Genomic DNA, 19,754 nt, shown 5'->3' on the forward strand with positions numbered 1-19,754 from the left:
AAGAAACTGAACTTGATTCCTGTGTGAAATACTACAGTACCCACAAGCTTCTGCGAGTTCCCACCAATCAGATAAGTCACTGTCGCCATGGAAACGTTGCCTCGGCCAATGCTGCTACCAGGTTAGCTAGCTAATCGGTTTTCAACCACAATATAGGAAAGTGCATACAGAACTTGAACCCATTCGCGGTCAGTGAAGTCCCCTTTAACATATTAATATAAATGAATTTCATTTATTAAACTGCCTCTACCTGTGGGAGTTTTTCGTTTGTTTGTTTGTCTTTAAAGCCTTTGCGGGTGAATACGAGCCCCCTGCCTCCCCTTGGTCATTGATTGACGGTTGCCGGGGCAACACAACACTTTTCCGGGGGAAACCTCTCAGCCCCTGAAACTTTCCCATACGGTTCAACAGATCCTGAAACAGGTAGACCTTAGTTTTCGGTCACTGTTCAATTTGTATATAAAGGTACCGTTTAATTGCTGTTTCCTGAAGGTAAATCCCAAGTCTCCTGTTGTAAATGCTGTGACACTGCTCTAAACAGCTCCTGGAGACCCAAATTTCCTGAACTACTGGAACAGAAGAGCAAAGATAGTTTGGATTAGCTAGCATGTCGATATTCGTTTCTGTCTCAAATGCATTTTGAAACAGGTTACCTTTCGTCTCTGAAGTATCTTATTTTAAGTATTATTATGATATTATTAGGAATTTGTGATGTGACAGGTCTCACGAAGTGGCAGGAGGAGTTTCAGGGCTTCATATTGACAGAGCAAGTTTAAGTGATGATGCCTGGCTGCTGCTCATGCTAATTACTGCCTGCTGTTTTCAGTCATCAGGTTGTCACCCTGTAAAGCTGCCAACAGGAGAGGAGCAAAACTAGCATGACTGACCTGTCTAAAGACAAAGTCCGGCTTCTAAAGAAGAGAGGCAGCGTGTCCTCCCGGGGAAGCCATGAGGTCAAAGCCAGGGAGACAGCAGGCAAGACCAAGGAGTGAGTATCAAAACACCAGGGACTGGCAGATGGGAAGGTATTAACTTATATAACAGTCCCTTCACCTGGTAATGTCTTGATATGTCTCTCCTTGTCTTTCAGCTCTATAAGTACTGTTTCCAACATAGACGAGGGGCACCATGACGACAGCTTGTGGACAGCCGTACAAATGGAGAGCACCTACCAGTTGGGTGAGAGAAAACGCACTGCAGCATGACTTACACTACTCACAAAAAGTTAGGGATATTTGGCTTTTGGGTGAAATTTAGGGAAAATGTAAAATGTTCACGCTACAGTGATATTATATCATGAAAGTAGGGCATTTAAGTAGAACCATACACTGGTGATTTCCTCATCTCAAACAATTTCTTTAACCAAACGCCAACAACAGTGGTGGATATACCACAACAAAAAATGTCAGTGTCAATAACTTGTCATGTGCCCTTGAGCATCAATTACAGCTTGACAACGATGTCTCATGCTGTTCACAAGTCGATTTATTGTCTGCTGAGGCATGGCATCCCACTCTTCTTGAAGGGCGGCCCTCAGGACATTGAGGTTCTGGGGTACAGAGCTCCAAGCTTCTACACGGCGACTCAGCTGATCCCATAGGTTTTCTATGGGATTCAGGTCTGAGAAAGTGCAGGCCACTCCATTTAAGGTACCCCAGTCTCCAGCAGCCGTTCCCTAATGATACGACCTCGATGAGCTGGAGCATCAAACACCTGATGTGAATTTTGCCGTTAAACTCCTTGTTAGAGAACAGCAACTTGTGCAAAAAGAACTGAAACATTGAACAGTTGGACATGTGCATTCAAAAGTTTACAGAAGGTCACATTAAGTTCACCTGTAAAGGTTATAATGCATTTTAGGTTCATCCTGAAATTTCACCCGAAAGCCGAATATCCCTAACTTTTTGTGAGTAGTGTATTTTTGAACCAAGGTATTATTTCTAACCAAATCATTTACACACAAGATCCTCTAAAATTTCACCTCATGGCTTGTTTTTCCTTTTTGCGTCTTAACAGGACCGTACAAACGCGTTCCTTTCCTTGCTGTCCAAGACATACTGAAGGATGTGCTTGTCAGTTACCTGCAAGAGGAGAAATATGATGTAGAGCGGTGTCGACTGTTGGCAAAGACAATACCTGAGGTAAAAAGATTTAGGACATCTAAAATATACTGAAAAGGCCTGCAGCAAGTTCCTGAACCTGGTGGTTTAGGAGAAAACAGCAGGGTAGTTGCTGCACTGACCGTTGCTGTGTTATGTTACTTGAGCAAACCTGCTGTTAAAAAAGTGGAAGGTCGACATGGAACGTAGAATTTAAAGATATGTATAAAGATGGAAAGAGCAGTGTTTCCCTCTGGGAGGTAAATGGAAAACCTATCTGCTGTATATTTGTTGCATTTCTCTCATCTGCTTAGGTAATTCTACATTATGTGTTATTTTCATGAGCCAACGTGCAGTTTCTCATTGATTGATATAGGCTACAAATAGATTGATTTAAAATAATAAAGCAGTAGCCTAAAATATAATATGTGTTGACTCAGGTCATAGTGAACAAAAAAATCACCCAGCCCCCGTGAAGGTCTCATTTGAACAAATGTGGCCCACTACCTAACATGAGTGTGACGCCCCTGCCTTAAAGAGTAGCTGTTGCTCATACCTGTCATATTTTTCACTTGGGTGTTTCTCCTCTGTCTCCTCTGACTCAGGTGATAAAAGCCCGCGTCAAGGACCTAATGATTCCCCGATTCAAGATCATCGTTCTGCTGTACATCGGCCAGCTCTGTGATCAGAGCATGATCATCGGCAGCCGCTGTCTGTGGGACGCAACTAACGACACGTTCGCCTCACACAGCTTTAAGAACAGCTCTCTCTTTGCTGTGGCAAATGTCTATACGGTTTACTTTGAGTGAATCATACACACCTCCGACGATGATGACTGCCATGAGCGGTGGACTTGCTCTTAGTGTGGTATGATAGTACATGACATGGCTTCCTGTAATGTCATGTCATGGTGCCAAGTCATATTCATGGTAAAAAAAAAAAAATAAATAAATAAATAAAATACACAACACTTTATGGTTATGCAGTGGTAGGAGCATTTTACAGGTTTGTGAAGAGACATGGTGTTCAGAAATATTGAGATGACAACAGGTAATACTGTCAAAATATGTATCCATGTTCTAAATAATTAGTGTTGGATTGTATTTCATAGAAACATCCATTTAAATAGTTAAAAATCAAAATTGGTGCACCAGCAATCACTTTAGTTTCAACAAGCCATTAGCAAACTACAGTGTGCTTTGTTGTGGTAAATGTCAAAATATCTCTCTCTATTGCCACTTTTGATGACATGCATTTTCCCAGTTATTAAAAGGTTCAGGATGTTACAGTTCACATCATCTCAAATTACATTAATTACACATGTTGCCATATATCGGATAATAAAAAAGACCTGGTTGAAAAACAAAAACAAAAAGAAAATGATCTTTTATTTTTGCAAGAGCAGAGAGTGTAATCACATCACCGTAACCATAATCAGAATGATCTGCTTAAGATGTTTTATCAGCCTAATTAATGGGTGAATGAGAGATGGATGATGACCTCCTTGCGGTGTTCCCCTCTAGCACAGGATGGAGATGTCATTCTTCTGACAGCCGAGCTGACAACACACTGCAGACAGGGCCTGAGTGAGCTCCCGTCGACGCCGCTCCGCCACCGGCATCACATCCCTGTTCCTCTGGAGGCTTTGCTCCCACACGCCTGGCGAGACATACCAGCAATTTACATCTGTTTTACTTTACATCTAACAGTGTCAGATCTTGTATTGTGATTTTTATACCGACCACAAGAGTAACAAAGGAGAAGTTCTAGCATTTGCTGTATACAGTATACTGACTATCTGGTGGGGTCTCCTCCTCTGCCATCAGTCTTCTCCACCTGGATCCTCCACAGGTGTACACCACGGCTCGCAGAAAAGCCCGTCCACACAGCCGCAGACCCTGTGTGTTCCCCTCTGTGTGTATCTCAGCCACACACAACACACACAGCAGCATCACGAGCAGGACTAAGGATCTCATGGAGGCGTACTGGCTGAAGATGCTGAGATACTGTACCAGGATTCTCACTTCACACACACGCAAACTCTCTAACACACTTCTGTCCTGGTCTGGCCTTTTATGAAGAGTCTCTGGTGATGTCAGACTGTTTTTCCCAGGTCTGTTTTCAGGTTGATTTCCTGTGCTCTGTCAACCATGACAATGACGCCATTTCTCTTCGGTAATCATCATTTGCCTTTCAACAACAGATGACAATCTGGCCGTTTGGGATGTGTGTGGGAATCCAGGTCATAGGGAAAGTCAGTGATTAACTCCATTTTACTAAATGTTAAAGAGAAGAAATGTTGTTTTATGTCAGAGAACTGCAGGGGGGTTTATTGCCATGGATTTAGCAAAGTGTTTCCTAATGGATCGCTTGAGATGTCCCTCATAAAACAGATTGAGGCAGTGGCCGCTCTGCATAGCAACATAGTGGAGTTGGTGGTCACTATCTCACAAGTCAATCAGCAATTCTTAGAGGAGGCTATTGCATTGTTATCAACTTGAACTGAGTCATGGAAATGACTCAGTTCACAGGACAAAAAATAGGGATGGGGAAAAAATTGATTTTTTGAAAGAATAGATTTTAAATCATTTTTAAAATTACTGATTCAATTTAATTTTGGCGAGGGAAAAAAAACTGGCATGGCTATTTTCAAAGGGGTTCTGTGACCTCTGACCTCCAGATATCTTAATGATAATGGGTTCTCTGTGCACTGTCGGGTCTCCCCTTTGCAGACATGCCCACCTTATGCTGATCCCATGCAGTTAGGGCCACAAACCATGCAGTACAAATGTCCATACTGAAGCCTAAACACTCTTAAAGTTGCATAAATTGAGTTTGACTGGAAAGCTGAGACTCTTATGGTTTCAGGGAGCCCAATTTTAATCATAGCAGTCATTTCACTGCAGTGAGATCATTTTTTGTCACTTTTATCACTGTACAAAATGAACTATTGTGACCTTTAGGATGATCAGAGCCTCATGAAACTTCAGATCCACAAACTAGAGGATAATTCAAAAAACAGCAATCACAATAAACCATAATATAATGAATACTGCAATACTTATTGAATGCACACAGAATCAGCACCCAGGTATTGTAGTAGTATTGAATCAGGAGATAAGCATATCGTCCCAGCCCTCATAAAAATGACCTTTTGAAATGAAGAATGGGAATGATGCAGTATTTTTAAAGCTGTCTGGAGTGGACTGAGCAGATGAGTGCTGGTCTGCCTGGCCGTGCTGGTGTCTGTCTACAGGCAATGCTGCAGGACTGGTGGGCGGGGCTCAGCATCCGGGTTCTTCCGCTGACCCCCAGCGTAACCCTGCAGGATTGCAAACATGGCGGAGGTAGGAAAGTGTCATAAATATTCGGGGAAAAAAAATAAAATTGTTTTGCAAGATAGTTAGTGCACTCGAGTGTATACCTCGTACGTTTATTATAAAATTAATACGTGAAATCTAGTAGCGAATGGTTACGTTTTCAGATTCTGGATACTTGTCATTTCTTTATACAATCATGTTTTGTAAACTTCGGATTTAGCTAACGTTAGCTGCGCTAGCCGAGACGCCAGCTAGCCGCGGCGCTAGCGATTTGTCACTCAGCTTTTTCGTTTAGATATTGCTCGTCCATGCTTATAACCGTATCGCTCACGTAGCGGTAGTTTCATTGCGGAAAATATTAATTTAAGTGTTTTCTGCCCGTCGTATTTAGCGTGTTAGCGAGCTTAACTTGAACGCGTTAGCTTAACTATGTTGAGGGGAATTAGCTTGCAACTTGTAATGCCACTAAGCAAGTTAACTTAGTAAGTTAAGCACACGTCCCCCGCAACTGTGAGTGAATGCAAGCCATTAACACTAAACTTGCTGGTTGCATCGGCCAACTTTGCTACCAGTGCTGTTATGCTACATAGCTGTAAGTGTTGGAAGTGAGTTATTCTGGCTGTGGTCTTTGTTCGTTTCCTGTGAAAGTGCATCAGCTTTGAGGCTACGACAAGTTCAGGCGCGCTTTTTGTGCACTCCCACCTCTGTCCACTGACGAGGATATCCTCGAGTGACCCCGAAATGGCAGCCTTTATACAGATGTGTCATATTTTTTCCTAAATGTGTATGTAAGCTTGCATTTGATCCCGATGCTGCTCATTAAGTTATCTTTGTGTTTTGCGTCCCGCAGCCCTCCCTCGGGAGTTCGAGCCCAGGTAAATAACTTACATTGTCTCTGTCTCTCTGAAGTCCATGGCATGGCTAAAGCAATAATCCACACCAGGGCTGAACGATATGGACAAAACTTCATAGCTTGATATTTATGACGAACACCTCAATAGCGATACGATATATGATGTGACTGTGGGTTAACACTTATTTGAAATTTTAAGTGTAAACAATGGAAAATTAAGCATTCTTAAAAAATCAAAAACAAAAAAAAAACATAATAATACCATATAGTGTAGAAAATGCAGTTACCTTGCAAAGTATTATATTGATTAGAACAGACCAATCACTGTTTTCAGCTAACCCTAAATTTAATATTGTCCACATGGTTGCCTTTTGTCTAGATAGTGATATGGTAACAATATAATGTTCAGCCCTAGTCCACACTTTGCCCCTTCATGATTACTGAGCTTTATGCTTACCTTTACCTGCCTGTAAATTCCTAATTGAAATGTTCTGTTTTGCTACATGATCCTGTTGGATAGGTTTGAAACTTTGACTTAAGTTTAATTTTCCCCCCTGTGGAAATGTGTGGAATGTTTTTCCAGGAGGTTCAGCAGGTTCCGATGACCATGATTTCGACCCTTCAGCGGACATGCTTGTCCACGACTTTGACGATGAACGCACCCTGGAGGAAGAGGAAATGTTGGAGGCATCAGATGAGACTAACGTGAATGAGATTGAAGATCTTGCACGGGTGAGCTCCGACATCGTTTTGCTCTTCACGCCTCTTTCCAGCGGGTGTTTGATAGTAGGCCACCTCCCAAGTTTGTGTTTTACATCCCTTAAGGAGGCGTTGTTTTTTTTTTCTTCAACAGGAGGGAGAAATGCCTATTCATGAGTTGCTGAGTCTGTATGGCTACGGAGCTGGTTCACCTGCAGAGGAGGACGAAGAGGACGAGGAAGAACCAGAGGAGGAAGAGGAGGATGATGAGGAAGAGGAGGAGGAAGAGGACTTGGACAATGATGAAAGCAGTAGTACTGGGGAGTTGAAAAGGAATGAGGTTTGTTTTATGAATGTCTTGTAAGTAATACAGCTTCTAAAACTTTGAATGTGAAATGGAAATCTGAATGAGAAAAGGGTTATGTTTGATGTCAAGAGTTGAATTTGTATGTTTTGCTTTGTTGCCTTTTCTCTGCTAGTTGGAATATCGTGCTTTTGAGTTTTTATGATTTGGTGCATGTGTGTTTGTGTGATTTCAGGCTGAGGGAGTGAAGATCTCATCAGGGCAAGGGGATGAGGCCCAGGCAGCTAGTGAGAGCCGCACGCGCTCAGTCAGGTCCCTCGGCACGGCAGAACTAATTCGCCCCCAGAAACTCAAATACTTTGAAAGTTCGTGCACTGGTGTTTGTGAGATACAATGTAACCTAAATTCTCTAGAACATCTGGGAGATGGAGAAAGTTAAATGAATCCATATTTTGTTTCAGATAATGATGCAGAAGAGGAGTCAGATGAGGACGAGGACTATGTTCCATCTGAAGACTGGAAAAAGGTACGTTAGATCCTGTTTTATTTGAACATCACACACCTGCACTTTCAGATCATAGCAGGATAAATACTAGGGTGCCAAAGCCAGTTGTCAGAAGAAAGACTGTGGCTCTTTTTTCATGATGGTAATCCTCATCAGGTGAATCCACACACAGCGTTCCAAGTACTAATGTCTTGAATTATCGTGAGTAAGTTGTTAGGTCACTGAAATATAGTTGATCCTTAAGACAGTGAATCTTTCTCAACTTGACAGACGGCATAAAGTTTGTCCATAGCAGTTTTGAAGTTACAGTCAGACTATACTGGGCATTGTGTTCACTGGGGGAAGCTAACACTGCAAACAACTGTGCACTGCAGACTGCAAAAATACTAAATTAAACTAGCCAAACAGAAGGAGGGAAGCAAAAGTTTCCTCAGGTGAACATCCAGCCTAACTGAGAAAGCATAAATATATCAACTAGTGTCCGAAATTGTGCAGAATATTTATTTGTTTTTTAATTTGCAAAACGGAAGGAATGTTCTTTTTGATATTGACATCACTGTTGAAATCAAACAGGGTATTTAGCTGTGCTAGTAGGTTTCACGTTTTTTATTTGCTTTGAATAGTTCACTGCATCGTCCAGTGTACCTAATCTACACTGTGTTTAATGTCAACAGGAGATCATGGTGGGCTCTATGTATCAGGCAGAAACGCCCGTGGGCCTGTGTAAATATAAAGACAATGAAAAAGGTACGTTTTGGAAAGATAAAGTAATGTCAATCCAGTGTTTTGTTTTTTCCTGTCAACAATACTGATTTTGAACATCTGCCAAACACATACTGATTCAGTATTCTTTTTTAATAAATTGAATTGCTTATTTGCCAACCCTGCACTTTGCAAAATAAAGCTTGAATCTTTCTACTGACTGATCACATGCAGCTGTGACATGAGGCTGATGTCTGAACTGCAGATGTCTGTAGTGAAACTAACTGGTCAGGACTCGCAGTCAGTCTGCGAGGTATTCACATATTTGGTCGAACAGTAGCAGATGGGCAGCAGCTGTCATCCATCTTTTTAAAAAAAATTTTTTTTTGTGAGCTACTGTCTGTAAAAAAATAAAATAAATATGAATGAATGAATGTACATGTTCATAAATGGAGCATAAATTGATCTAACAAATTATACCAGACACCAGTACCTTTAAAATGAACCCAAGTCAGCACTGGCTTCCATAATAGATACTGGATCAGTGCATCCAGGTTGACGTCTCATTTTTCCTGTAGTGTATGAAAACGATGACCAGCTGTTGTGGAACCCCGAGTGTCTCCCTGAAGGCAAAGTAGTGGAGTTCCTGACGGAGGCATCGAGGAGAACGGGAGAAGAGAAGGGAGTAGATGCTATCCCAGAGGGATCCCATATCAAAGACAATGAACAAGTAAGACAATAACAGCTGTTGCAGAAATTGTTTATAGTGCAACAAGTGAAGCATTGAGAGTGTTATATAGTTATTAGTGTGAAGTGTACTTTAAATAATGCAGATGTGCACTGGAGATGAGCCCTGTTAACAGATAAATGTGTTTCTGCAGGCATTATATGAACTGGTTAAATGTGACTTTGACACAGAGGAAGCTTTAAGAAGACTAAGGTTTAATGTAAAAGCAGCTCGAGGTAAGCACACTGTCTCACTAAAAAGTGCTGAAATTTTTACAGATGTAATGGGTTACTTTACATTTGCCAGCTGATTTTACTTTTCTAAGTTCTTTAAATTAGTTAAACATTAACACCTATTTTTCCTGTAACAGAAGAGCTATCTGTATGGACGGAAGAGGAATGTAGAAATTTTGAGCAAGGACTAAAAGCTTATGGGAAAGACTTTCATTTAATACAGGCCAACAAGGTAAGAAAAATGAAAAACGACACAAATTACCCAATTTCAGTTTAATATATCATATGAATTCAGTTGAATATGAATGTCATCATACCATAAATATGAGATCTGTGTTTATGTGTTTTGTTGTTATGTGGCTGTTGTATGCTCAGGGTTGGAATCAACCTTGTGGCATTGAGAGACAAATCAAATTTAAGAGTTTGAGAATTGTGGAGAATTCTGGACCTTCAGATTTTTGTGAAATGTACATACTGTAAATTTTTTTTTTTTTTTTTTCCAAACTGTAATTTGATTTGTCTCTCACTTTGAAATTGAACTGACTTCATCCTTACTGGCAATGGTAATAATGGCTATTTCGTGTCTGCTGAATTAAATTTTTCAGGTGAGAACTAGGTCTGTAGGAGAATGTGTGGCCTTTTATTACATGTGGAAGAAGTCTGAGCGTTATGATTTCTTTGCACAGCAAACCAGACTTGGGAAAAGGAAATACAACCTTCACCCGGGTGTCACGTAAGTTTAATGTGGTCGAGCGGGTTTCATTCTTTGAATTCGTACCAAAAGTTTTTTCTTTAACAGTTGGGAAAGTACATTACTAATATGCCTATCCTGAATTATTTGTGCTCTGATCAAACGCACACTAGGAGCCATGTGCGTTTATTCTCTTTGTTTGTTCAGATATATGACACTTATAAGTGCACATCACTTTGTAACCCTTAGAGCAGTGGTTCCCAAACTCTTTTTTAAACCAAGGTACCGCTGAAAAAAACGGATTCTGCGGCACAGTTGTCACGGTGCACCACGGTGCCACAGCACCCACTTTGGGATCCACTGCCCTAGAGCACGCTAAGCTAAATGGTGTAATGTACATGCTGTCCACGCACATAAATTGACTGCACTTGTTGATACTAGGAACCAAGTGAGATAGTTAACTTCATTTTGATGTATTTTACAATATTATTCAGAGATGATGTGTGATCAGATGTTTGAAATTGACAGAAAATGTGTTACTCCTGTTTAATGTTAGTTACAGCGTGTATATGCTGTGCCTAATGTGTCGTGAGGCTGTTAATATGTTTTAATAATCTCTCAGATGTCCCAGTAGAGGCTCAGTGATTTAAAAGACATCACACAAGTGTCAGACTTAAAAGCACAAACAGATTATGTTGTGGTGTGTTGTATTTTTCTCCCTGTAATTTTCTCTGTATTAAAATACAACCACAGCATGATCAAAATATTCTTTTGTCCCTCATCAAGTCTTACTTTCAGCACAAGTACTTACCTGTTATTGCTTAGTGGAGTGTTTGTTTTTATTTTTCAGTCAGAAGTCAGAATTGGTAGCATCACTAGGAGCCTGCAACACAGTGATGTGTTAATGAAACTGTTAATTAGTGTACTTTGGTTCACATTCATTCAAAACATGAATCCAGATGGCCGAAATTTGACATTGTATAAAATAATACTTTGAAGTAAAATGATCGGTCAAAGCATTCAGCTCTGCCGATAATATCCATAGAGTAAATAAAAATGGAGCTGCTTGCTATGCTTATTCTTGTTTATTATGTATGTGCACTACCGTGAAGGAAACTTGTCGCGTGTAAGCTTTGTGTGAAAGCCAAATCACCTTCGGGGCAGCTTCTCTGGTATTATCAGTTTGATCTACCTGCAGTCGTGTTTAAAGTTGACTGTCAGCCTTAAAATCATTTAGCCCTGGTATCTGGGACTAGTGCAAGTGTTTAGGTTGTGTGTAACAGGCGTTGTGCTGCATGTTTCATCAGAGACTACATGGACCGGTTGCTGGATGAGACTGAGAGCGCTACATCCAGCAGGGCGGCATCGCCCCCTCCGACCACCTCCAACAGTAGCGCCAGCCACTCAGAGAAGGAAGACAGCAGCAGTCAGAATGGTGAGCAGATGAATACACAATACACACATACACATAAAAAATGAGCCAGCAGAATCTGACTGTAAGGAAAACATGTTGGCAGATTTACAACAGTGCTACCGATTGACCACACCAAATTGCATGCTGGGAGTCAGCTAACCTGCTAGACTGGAAAATTGTTTTTGTTTTGCTCTGTGCTATGCAGCATAACCAAAGTTTGAGTGATATGTCTAAAACTGATGCACCGTGATAGTCTGTATGCAAGTGAGCTTGTTAATTGAAAAAATGCCAGTGTGTATCATTCTAAACATTTTGAAAAAAATTACACGTACTGGACAATATCCAGGGTTTCCACGGGACCCTAAAAAGTCTAAAATCCAATTATCTGAATTTCAAGACAGTGACCATTGGAATTTCTGTCCAACCGTCCAGGTTCTTACCACCTGATGCTAAGTGCCTCTGTGGGCCTTTTCAGGAAACAGAAGGTGCTCTTTGGTGAAGGGTAGCCTCTTGAACGCTTCTAAGGCCACACTTTTTACAAAAAATCTTTACAAAACTGTCCCTAATGAAAGTCCTGTTTGACGACTCATGGCCAAAACATTTGTTGGCTGTTTTTAACATTTTAGGCCTGATGTAGCCTTCTGACTGCTTTTTTTTTTTTTTTTTTTTAAGAAGAGTTGCCATGGATGTATGTTATTTCTTTATTTCCGTATGTTAGTTCCTTATTCTTGATTAAACCTGATTAAAATGGAAAACACCAGCTACATACCATCAGAGACTCTGCAGCCTCTCAGTTTTCTCCATCTTTTTTTCAACAGGTATGGCAAGCCACATTTCAGCCTCTATAGAGGGCACTCAGTTGCCACTAGCGAATCAAAAGAAGCCTGAACCAACTCACTCCAACGGACCCTCCCATCCTCTTTTGGATGCTCCTCCCTCCGCCTCAGACAGCAACTCCAACGGCTGCAGCCAGCCCAGCGCCCCCAGCCACGACCGAAACGGGTCTCTGGAACCTCACCTAGACCACAGAGACGCCCCGGTGGCATATGACCGGCCAGCCAAGAGGTGCAGGACGGAAGCTGAGCCGCTGGCCCAAAGCGAAGTGGAACCCTCCAGAACACAGGAGAACTGAAAGCTCAGGAGTTGGGCGACTCAAGCCCATAGATGCTGATTTTGGGGTGTTTTTTTGCTACTTCCCCGCTATTGATTAGGGTTTGAGAGGAAGGGGATGAGGCAGCTGAGCCCCACTTGGCCCTGAAGCTCAGCATCTACTCGGAGCAGTGACTCCCTCAAAGATAAGGTCAGAGGTCACTGAAAACCATACCTTGGACAAAAACAACCAACCAAACTCCAGCTGGTCCTCCAGCACTGGAGGGAAGGGCAGAGGCCTGATTGTAAAGGAGCACATGTTGGCCTACTGACTGCCCTGCTTCCAGCAGAGCTCATCCCAAAGTACCACAGCTCGTCCCCACCCAGGCCATCCTGTCATCCTGTAAAACGTGCTCTTCTACCCATCATCTTTATTCCCTTTTGGAGACTGATCTTAAATTTTGCCAAGAAAAGTTTTTTTTCCTCTCTATTTGTATTCAAAGAAAATAAATCACCTGTGATATTTTTTTACACCAGAGATATTTATATTTTTTAAAAGGAAAAAAAAGTACTATGGTGGGTATTTGCTGTCCAAGCCATTTGAACATTGGAGAAAATGGGAGACATGTCGTCGCGTAAAGGGTTATGTACTTCAGTTGTCAAAAAGAGGCAAGCTAGGCAAACAAGATAGCTAGGCTGGTGCTGTTGCTAGCTCACTTTAGTTGCACTTTCATTGTATGTTTCTCTTTTTTATTGATATGGAGTGGTGATGCAACCCAGCAGCATTACACTTTGGCTCCCCTTTTTGGCCGCTTCCTTGGCTGTATGCTATGTTTTGATTCTTAAAAAAATAAATAAATAAACCAGTGGGTGAGCCCCCTCCCAGGTTTGTTTGTGTAAAGCAGCTGACATCAGTGATGTCCTGTATTATAACTCATCAGTTAGAAGATCGCTGTATTTTTGGATTTTCATAGTCGGCGCTTTGCTCGTTTTCTTGTTTTTACTAGACAGAATGTCCGTGATTTTTAATGTAAAGTTTGTATAGATTTCTTATCTCGTGCAGTTGGTACACTTTTTGATAACTGTCTTTTCATCTGTCTGTATTTTATGGTCTTCCTTGTATGCTTTTTGTTGAAGAACGTCTCGCCTTTGTTGCTCTAAGATGGGATGTAATAAACTGTAGCCATTCCTTTTTACTCTCCCACCGGCAGCACTTCCCATTCCTGTGTTTGTCATTGCTCATTCTCAGATGTTTATTGCAAAAAGAAAAAAAAAAAAAGACCTCATAACTCTTGTGTATAAAAATCCCCTGACGTAGTGTAATGTGCTGCTCGCCTTTGGTTTGAAAACTGCTCATTCAAAGTGCTTAAGTTAAAGTAACGTCTGCTCTCTGGCCTCGATAAGTCACTTCAGGGCAAAGGATTCCCAGCGGTTCTTACACACACACACACACACACACACCACTTCAACGTGGAGGCGTGATTTGGAAGACCTTTATTTTTTTGGTACAGTAGCTGTTCGGTTTAATGCTTCAGTGTTTTACTTTGTACTCCAGATTTGAACTTACATTCACAGGTTATTAAGATAAACAGTTTGTCTTGAACGCCTCAAACAATGTTGATTCATGTAGTCTTTATTTTTTTTTCTTTTCTTTCCTTTTTTTTTGGACAACTTATGTGTTGTATGTTTTTTCTCCATAAATGACAACATGAATAAAAATGAAGTGTATACCAAGACTGGCTGTGAATGGAATAATGTTGGTTATAACTAATAAATGTATTAAGAATTACTCTGAACTGTTTTATTTTGAGATTCAAACCAGCGTTTAAACTTGCTACAGCAATGAGAGACTGTAAAAACATTTATTTTCAGAATTTCTAAAACAAATAACGGTCCATGAGTGTTTACAATCATTATGAAATGAGGCAATTTGAATTTCTTATAAAAAGTTAAGGCACTTTGTCCTCATAGATGTAATGATCGTACCATAGATTATTAATCTTTGATAAAAAAAAAAAAAAAAATACATGATTGTTCCAGTAATTGACAGCTGACTCAATGTTTCACAAAGAAATGTAATGGATACCTAAAATCAATTACAAACATTCAAATGGTCTACAAAATAGTTCTGTCCATATTCACTATATCTACTCATACATACATACATGTATAAAGTGGAATGTAGTCATGATATGTTTTCTTTCAGTCTTTCAGCAGTTTTTCCCCCCAGGAAGGAGAAAAAATGGATGGGCAGGACTCCATGGATTACGCCTTTCCTGTCAAATTAGATGCAAATATTTCAGAAATGTGTTCAGACTTGATTTCATGCACGCATCACTTCATACTAACCCAAAGCAACCCCCCACACTAAGCCACACACACACACACACACACACACACACACACACACACACACACACACATCTTTCTTACTTGATTGTTCCTGTGCGAAGGTGATGTAGGAGTACACCAGGCTTCCAGCGATGCTGCGGTGAGGAAAGATGAGAGGATGATAAGATAAGATACTTTTATTGTATCTTTTATGTATAGTGTGAAAATATTCATCTCAACTGCAGCACAATTAAAATCGGTTTCTCACCTGATGTTTAGACCAATGAAGTTGGTCCAGGTGAAAATGTAGTCTCCGCCAAACACCATCCCGATGTATGTGACAACAATATTCTGTAGAGAAATGACGCGGTGAGTCACGACACACTAATTATCTCCTCATGAAGTTTAACAACCCCCCAAAAAACCCCTCTGGAGATAACTTACCTTAACACAGCCCACAATGGAGGTGGTCAGTGCCGAGTTGTACTGGGTGCACAGCACGATGGAGTACATTAAAACGAAGCTGCCAAACAGAGCCAAGCCGTGTTAGACGGGAGCAACACCGGGGCCATTCTGTGTTTGAGTAAACTAAAGATGCAAAAAACATGAAAAGGAGTTAGGCAAACGGCTTACCCCATGACACAGGACAGCACAAACTGAGCAGCAAACAGCAGGTCAGACCATCCAGGGAACTCCAGCACCTACGCAAACACGCACACACACAAACACACACGTGTAATGAGACCTTCAGCAAACGTCTTGTTGTCAGACACTTAACTGTTTCAAACACCAAGGGGCAAAGAAACTAATTACACTATTATCATTGTTACAAGTGTAAAGTCAGTCTCTACATAGCCAGTACAAATAAAGAAACTGTCTCTCCATAAGCATCAGCAGTAGAGAATATTAATCTGGCTTTACACTGTTTGTGTGCACTGTATTTTCCAATTTCTAACTTTCAAAGTAAAATTTCCAGATTGTCCTCTTCTCCCTTTAGAGTTTCTTGGGAGAAATCATACCAAACATTATCTTTTCTAGAGAGTGAATAAAAACTAACTTTTACTCTGAATACATTTTAAACCAGCTACTTTTTGCTTTCATACAAGTAGATTTCTACACTGACATATTTACTCCTAGTAGAATAAAATATGAGCAAAGTAACAATGCATCTCCTTATTCTCTTTCCATCACTTTACCATTTGCAAGTCCCCTGCGTAGTACGCGTATGCCATGGTAGGGAAAATCATTATCAAAGCGTTGTAGTAGAGAATGCCATATTTCCCCAGCTCCTGTGAGAATAGTACAAGAAAAATAAGAGACAATACTGCATGTAGGGAGAAAAACAACTTAAACATGGTGCAACAAACGGCGAGGAAAAGTAAAGTGAATCCCAGTCGCTGACCTTGGAATCCAGTTTCTGCTTCACGCACGCCCCGCTGGCCGCCGTCAGGACGTTGTTGAGCATTATGAATACGTAACCGTGAAGGTCAAAGGCTAAATCAGTGCTGCAAACACAGAGGACATCAGAACACGAGATGACATGCAGTCACTGATGAAAGAAACACATAAGACACAGAAAGAGGGAGATAAATGATCAGAGCAGTGAGTGGAGTCAGAGTTTCTGTGTAAATCTCACCTCGCAGCGACGAATGCCCCGAAGATCATGGCAAAAACTGTCATCTTCACAGACCGAGAGAAACTCTTCCTGCATGGGAGGGAAACAAACAAATAAATTCTTGTGCTTGTGCTGAGGATAATGTGATCGAAATCTATTTTTGTAGGCTTGAGGGAATTCTAGTTGTATGGCACGATGAAACGTGAGGTTCAGCTTACTTCAGCAGGAGTCCCTCAAACACCATGGTGAGGAAAATCGAGAACCTCCTCAAAACTGTAAACATGGGCAGACTAGGAGAGGAGAGAAACAAGCTGTTGTGTTTTGCTTCCTCATCTCAGAGATATACAGTCAGAAATAATATCAGATGAGGTGATTATTGGACGAGAGGTTTTTACTTGAGTCGCTGCGTCCCAAACAGTCCTGAAACCTGATTCCCAACGTACAGCAGAGGCAGGGGGAACATCTGGACACAGAAACAAAGACATAGTTTTGATTGAGAAAAAAAAAAAAAAAAAAAAAAAAAAAAAAAAAAGCTCTTCCTTGGAGTGCATCTGGTCCATCCAACATCCGATTCAATGAACTTTTCCTCCAAACCTGTATGTGAGAGCTCACCTTGCTTGGGATACTCAAATCCAAATCTGGAAATGCGATAACACCCAACGCCTTCCCGCTCCTCAGAACCACAACGGTGGCCAGCATCTGCAGAGACCGTTTCAGCAAGGACATGTGTCAGCATCTCTTACATTTATATCAAGTATTCATGACTCAGTTGTGGATATTTTTTTGGGGCTTACTTGGCCAATTCCAACACATGTTGATGAGGGAAATCTGCAACACATGAACACAATGGAGTGATTGATTTTTTCCCCTTCATTTTTTATTTATGAACTGTAATAAATTTGATTTGATTTGATTTGATTTGATTTATTTCGGTCAATTAAAGCAACAGAAATCAGTGTCAACTTTTGATTACATGCATTAGACAAGTTAACTCTCACTATGCTACCCTCGTGCTCTTGCTACTGTAATAGTTTATAATGGATTATATTTTAATTGCATCAAATTATCCCTAATTTTGAAAACCACTGTATTATCATTAGTATCAATAAGTAATTACATAGTCCAGTAATTGTAGGCCAAAATTGGGGTCAACCTAGGACAAATTGCAAGAGAAACAAACTCAGCTGATTCTGTATCCTCAGTTTGTCCTGAGTGAGGGAAAAAAAGTCCCAAGGAATCCTATTGGTGGAAAGTTTTGAAAGTCACCTATTTATGACCACATATTACCAAAAAACACTGTTTTTAACACACAGGGGAAAGGGGTTCAAAATTTTACTTTCAGATATCACTATAAAAATTCACAAGATGATTACACACACAAAGACAAGAAAAAAAGTCAATTACAAGTTCTTTGAATTATTCTGTTTACACATGCATATCACACATTATCTGATTTGATATGTGCTAATAAGGAATATAAGGAATAAATGCCAGAAGAGACATTTAAACAGTGAATTAAAAAGTTATATATAAAGTAACCTTGAATTAAAAGGTTACTATATAACAGTGAATTAAAAGGTTACTATATATATAGTAACCTTTTAATTCACTGTTTAAATATCTGTTCTGGCATTTATTCCTTATATTCCTTATTGGCGCATATCAAATCAGATAATGTGTGATATGCATGTGTAAACAGAATAATTCAAAGAACTTGTAATTGGCTTTTTTTCTTATCTTTGTGTGTGTAATCAACTTGTGAATTTTTATAGTGAAATCTGAAAGTAAAATTTTGAACCCCTTTCCCGTGTGTTAAAAACAGTGTTTTTTGGTAATATGTGGTCATAAATAGGTGATTTTCAAAACTTTCCACCAATGGGATTTCTTAGGACTTTTTTCCCGTCACTCAGGACAAACTGAGGATACAAAATCAGTTGAGTTTGTTTCTCTTGCAATTTGTCCTAGGTTTTTTCATAAAATGACTGGACTAACATGGCTAATGTGTGGGACAGTCTACTTCACTGGTTTGCTTTATGATGTATAGATCATGAACAGCGGATAGTCCCGTGTTTAAAGCCCAAAGCAGGCAAAGCTGTTGAAGTGCCCTTGAGCAACACACCTCATCCCGCAGCTCTAAGTCGGTCCAAAGTCCGGCCGCGGCTCCTTACCTGTAGCCGCTCAGGACGCTTTTGTTGACGACGACGATGAGGAAGGAGCTGAGTCCGTAAAACACGGCGGCCAGCAGCTTGTGGAGCACAGCCGAGCCCCCGCCAGGCCCCGGCGTCCCCGTGTCGCGATAGGCGGCTGTCGCTCCTCTGCTCGTGTCTCCGTCGCGACGCTTGCGGACCTCTGCCATGACACCGAGTGACGCTTCAGCAGTTTGCGTTTCCTAGGACAGTAACGGAATTTCTAACTGTCATACACTCATCCTCCGCAGCCTCGGTGTAGTGTCAGCCACAACTATCGTATCCCTAACCCCGACCTTAAATCTTTACGCAACCCTCACCTGACTCTGACCTCAACCAGCAGGCCAAATCCCAACACAAAATATCCCTGGCTATCCTGGGAAACGCAGATTAGCTGACGGTACACAGACGGGCGGGGAGACGCTGGATGTTGTCAAGATAATCTTTTGTTGTATCGCGAGAACAGAGCTACAGAATGGGAGGTCCTGTTGGCCATGCGCACTGCTACATGTAACGTGTGCACCCAATTTGTGTGTTTTCTGTAAATATCCCTTCACTATTTACAGCAGTACTTATAATAAACAACACCGGGTCAGTTTAAATGACAGTGCCTGCAGCAGCTTTCACACGTTTACTCAAAACACTTTTTTTTTTCAGTACAAACTTGAATAAATTTAGACCATAAAATGAGATGACCACTATTTTAAAGGGGCCAATACTGACACCTGCCCAAAATGGTACTTGCCATACATGTACCACATGTTAGGGATTATAAACCAAGTCATGAATTAATTTAAGGACTTGTGTTGACACTGAAATAGCTGTAATTGGGGACAATTTCAGCCTTTTTGCAAGTGATACATCTCTGGGTGACATTTTCCCAGAAGGCTGCAGCCTTATGGACTGAAATCTCAGTAAATGAACACTAAGAAAACACTATTTCAGAATTCCTAATAATGTCTGACAGCTACATCTAACAATATTTC

The 19,754-nt window shown here is 40.8% G+C and overlaps 3 protein-coding genes across 4 annotated transcripts; 2 read left to right on the plus strand and 1 right to left on the minus strand.

Annotated features, from left to right (window-relative positions):
* Window positions 1–157: 157 nt before the first annotated feature.
* On the plus strand, window positions 158–3,442 carry dynlt5 (dynein light chain Tctex-type family member 5). The gene is made up of 5 exons (XM_030074730.1): window positions 158–423; window positions 827–988; window positions 1,091–1,179; window positions 2,017–2,141; window positions 2,705–3,442. The coding sequence occupies exons 2-5, from the start codon at window positions 879–881 to the stop codon at window positions 2,906–2,908; spliced, it is 528 nt and encodes a 175-aa protein (XP_029930590.1). The 5' UTR covers window positions 158–423; window positions 827–878; the 3' UTR covers window positions 2,909–3,442.
* Window positions 3,443–5,352: 1,910 nt separating this feature from the next.
* Window positions 5,353–13,970, plus strand: LOC115375553 (mesoderm induction early response protein 1). 2 transcript variants are annotated; one of them, XM_030074995.1, is made up of 13 exons: window positions 5,353–5,446; window positions 6,270–6,294; window positions 6,856–7,004; window positions 7,126–7,311; window positions 7,511–7,640; window positions 7,737–7,801; window positions 8,455–8,527; window positions 9,061–9,212; window positions 9,364–9,445; window positions 9,580–9,674; window positions 10,048–10,175; window positions 11,441–11,568; window positions 12,366–13,970. In XM_030074995.1, exons 1-13 carry the CDS (start codon window positions 5,438–5,440, stop codon window positions 12,677–12,679), a joined length of 1,536 nt encoding a protein of 511 aa, XP_029930855.1. In that variant the 5' UTR covers window positions 5,353–5,437; the 3' UTR covers window positions 12,680–13,970. The 2 variants fall into 2 exon arrangements, with proteins under 2 accessions (XP_029930855.1, XP_029930856.1); XM_030074996.1 differs by having other exon boundaries at window positions 10,129–10,175.
* A 163-nt stretch (window positions 13,971–14,133) lies between these two features.
* Window positions 14,134–19,172, minus strand: LOC115375555 (UDP-N-acetylglucosamine/UDP-glucose/GDP-mannose transporter-like). Its single transcript, XM_030074998.1, has 13 exons — window positions 18,751–19,172; window positions 17,377–17,410; window positions 17,195–17,281; window positions 16,978–17,045; window positions 16,801–16,872; window positions 16,604–16,672; window positions 16,370–16,472; window positions 16,164–16,256; window positions 15,601–15,668; window positions 15,412–15,490; window positions 15,236–15,318; window positions 15,070–15,122; window positions 14,134–14,912 (listed from the first exon to the last, which is right to left on the minus strand). Exons 1-13 carry the CDS (start codon window positions 18,936–18,938, stop codon window positions 14,902–14,904), a joined length of 1,008 nt encoding a protein of 335 aa, XP_029930858.1. The 5' UTR covers window positions 18,939–19,172; the 3' UTR covers window positions 14,134–14,901.
* Between the last annotated feature and the right edge of the window lie 582 nt (window positions 19,173–19,754).

Source organism: Myripristis murdjan, chromosome 17, assembly GCF_902150065.1.
Source record: "Myripristis murdjan chromosome 17, fMyrMur1.1, whole genome shotgun sequence".
Lineage (NCBI taxonomy): Eukaryota > Metazoa > Chordata > Actinopteri > Holocentriformes > Holocentridae > Myripristis > Myripristis murdjan.

Excerpts from the sequence above, each read along its gene's own strand:
- LOC115375553 (XM_030074995.1), top strand. Across the intron at positions 7,005-7,125 it reads AGATTGAAGATCTTGCACGG|GAGGGAGAAATGCCTATTCA; the intron begins GTGAGCTCCGAC and ends TTTCTTCAACAG. Across the intron at positions 7,312-7,510 it reads GGGAGTTGAAAAGGAATGAG|GCTGAGGGAGTGAAGATCTC; the intron begins GTTTGTTTTATG and ends GTGTGATTTCAG.
- dynlt5 (XM_030074730.1), top strand. The coding sequence starts at position 879 with ATGACTGACCTGTCTAAAGACAAAGTCCGGCTTCTAAAGAAGAGAGGC. Across the intron at positions 989-1,090 it reads ACAGCAGGCAAGACCAAGGA|CTCTATAAGTACTGTTTCCA; the intron begins GTGAGTATCAAA and ends CTTGTCTTTCAG. Across the intron at positions 1,180-2,016 it reads GGAGAGCACCTACCAGTTGG|GACCGTACAAACGCGTTCCT; the intron begins GTGAGAGAAAAC and ends GCGTCTTAACAG.
- LOC115375555 (XM_030074998.1), bottom strand. The coding sequence starts at position 18,938 with ATGGCAGAGGTCCGCAAGCGTCGCGACGGAGACACGAGCAGAGGAGCG. Across the intron at positions 16,257-16,369 it reads AGCAGAAACTGGATTCCAAG|GAGCTGGGGAAATATGGCAT; the intron begins GTCAGCGACTGG and ends CTATTCTCACAG. Across the intron at positions 15,491-15,600 it reads GTGCTGTCCTGTGTCATGGG|CTTCGTTTTAATGTACTCCA; the intron begins GTAAGCCGTTTG and ends TCTGTTTGGCAG.